This window comes from Centrocercus urophasianus, unplaced genomic scaffold, assembly GCF_019232065.1.
Source record: "Centrocercus urophasianus isolate 14NV4802_14NV808 unplaced genomic scaffold, USGS_Curo_1.0 seq_9, whole genome shotgun sequence".
Classification (NCBI taxonomy): Eukaryota; Metazoa; Chordata; class Aves; order Galliformes; family Phasianidae; genus Centrocercus; species Centrocercus urophasianus.
In genome coordinates, this window is record NW_024885532.1 from 27,649,606 (window position 1) to 27,651,022 (window position 1,417).

Sequence of the window (1,417 nt, forward strand, 5' to 3'; positions counted from 1 at the left end):
CCCGCCCCGCACACTCAGCCGCGGCCGATCCCAAAAAGCAGGAAGAGAGCATCCGAGGAGCAGCCGCCGCCCGCGGGAGCCGCGCGTTCCACTCCGGAGGCGGCAGCCCGATTCTCCCCGAAGTTGGCTCCCGCCTTAGCAGCCGCATTGGATCCCACAGCCTACTGCGAGACTCCGGTGTACAATCCGGATCTCTGCCCCAACATGATCGCGGCCCAGGCCAAGCTGGTGTACCACCTGAACAAGTACTACAACGAGAAGTGCCAAGCCAGGAAAGCCGCCATCGCCAAGACGATCCGCGAGGTGTGCAAGGTGGTGTCGGACGTGCTGAAGGAGGTGGAGGTGCAGGAGCCGCGCTTCATCAGCTCCCTCAACGAGATGGACAACCGCTACGAGGGCCTGGAAGTCATCTCCCCCACCGAGTTCGAGGTGGTGCTCTACCTCAACCAGATGGGGGTCTTCAACTTCGTGGACGACGGCTCCCTGCCGGGCTGCGCCGTGCTGAAGCTGAGCGACGGCCGCAAGCGGAGCATGTCGCTCTGGGTGGAATTCATCACGGCCTCGGGCTACCTCTCGGCCCGCAAGATCCGCTCCCGCTTCCAGACGCTGGTGGCCCAAGCCGTGGATAAGTGCAGTTACAGGGACGTGGTAAAGATGGTGGCGGACACCAGCGAGGTGAAGCTGAGGATCAGGGACAGGTACGTGGTGCAGATCACGCCCGCCTTCAAGTGCACGGGGATCTGGCCGCGGAGCGCTGCCCACTGGCCGCTGCCCCACATCCCCTGGCCCGGCCCCAACCGCGTGGCCGAGGTGAAGGCGGAGGGCTTCAACCTGCTCTCCAAGGAGTGCCACTCGCTGGCGGGCAAGCAGAGCTCGGCCGAGAGCGACGCCTGGGTGCTGCAGTTCGCCGAAGCCGAGAACAGACTGCAGATGGGCGGCTGCAGGAAGAAATGCCTTTCCATCCTCAAAACGCTGCGGGACCGGCACCTGGAGCTGCCGGGCCAGCCGCTCAACAACTACCACATGAAGACTCTCGTTTCGTACGAATGCGAAAAGCACCCGCGGGAGTCGGACTGGGACGAGTCGTGCTTGGGCGATCGGCTCAACGGGATTTTGCTGCAGCTCATCTCCTGCCTGCAGTGCAGGAGGTGCCCGCACTACTTCTTGCCCAACTTAGACCTCTTTCAGGGCAAACCTCACTCGGCCCTGGAAAACGCGGCCAAACAGACGTGGCGGCTGGCCAGGGAGATACTGACCAACCCGAAAAGTTTGGAGAAACTTTAGAGGGGAGCCCTAAAAGGGCCCGAACCGGCTTCTGTCCTGACGAAGTTTAAGCTTCCCGTTCGAAAAGTCAGAGATTTCCAATTGACATTGCAAACAGTGTTCTCTTAAAAAAAAAAAAAAAAAAAAAAAAAAA

The 1,417-nt window shown here is 60.8% G+C and overlaps 2 protein-coding genes across 3 annotated transcripts in view; one reads left to right on the forward strand and one right to left on the reverse strand.

Annotated features, from left to right (window-relative positions):
• Positions 1–1,417, reverse strand: part of NBEA (neurobeachin) — a 463,000-nt gene that overhangs the window by 148,764 nt on the left and 312,819 nt on the right. The gene's annotated exons all lie outside the window — the stretch shown is intronic.
• On the forward strand, positions 65–1,316 carry MAB21L1 (mab-21 like 1). Its single transcript, XM_042839096.1, has one exon. The coding sequence runs from the start codon at positions 205–207 to the stop codon at positions 1,282–1,284; it is 1,080 nt and encodes a 359-aa protein (XP_042695030.1). The 5' UTR covers positions 65–204; the 3' UTR covers positions 1,285–1,316.

What these genes read in the sequence shown, in the direction of transcription:
- MAB21L1 (XM_042839096.1), top strand. Translation starts at nt 205, where the DNA reads ATGATCGCGGCCCAGGCCAAGCTGGTGTACCACCTGAACAAGTACTAC.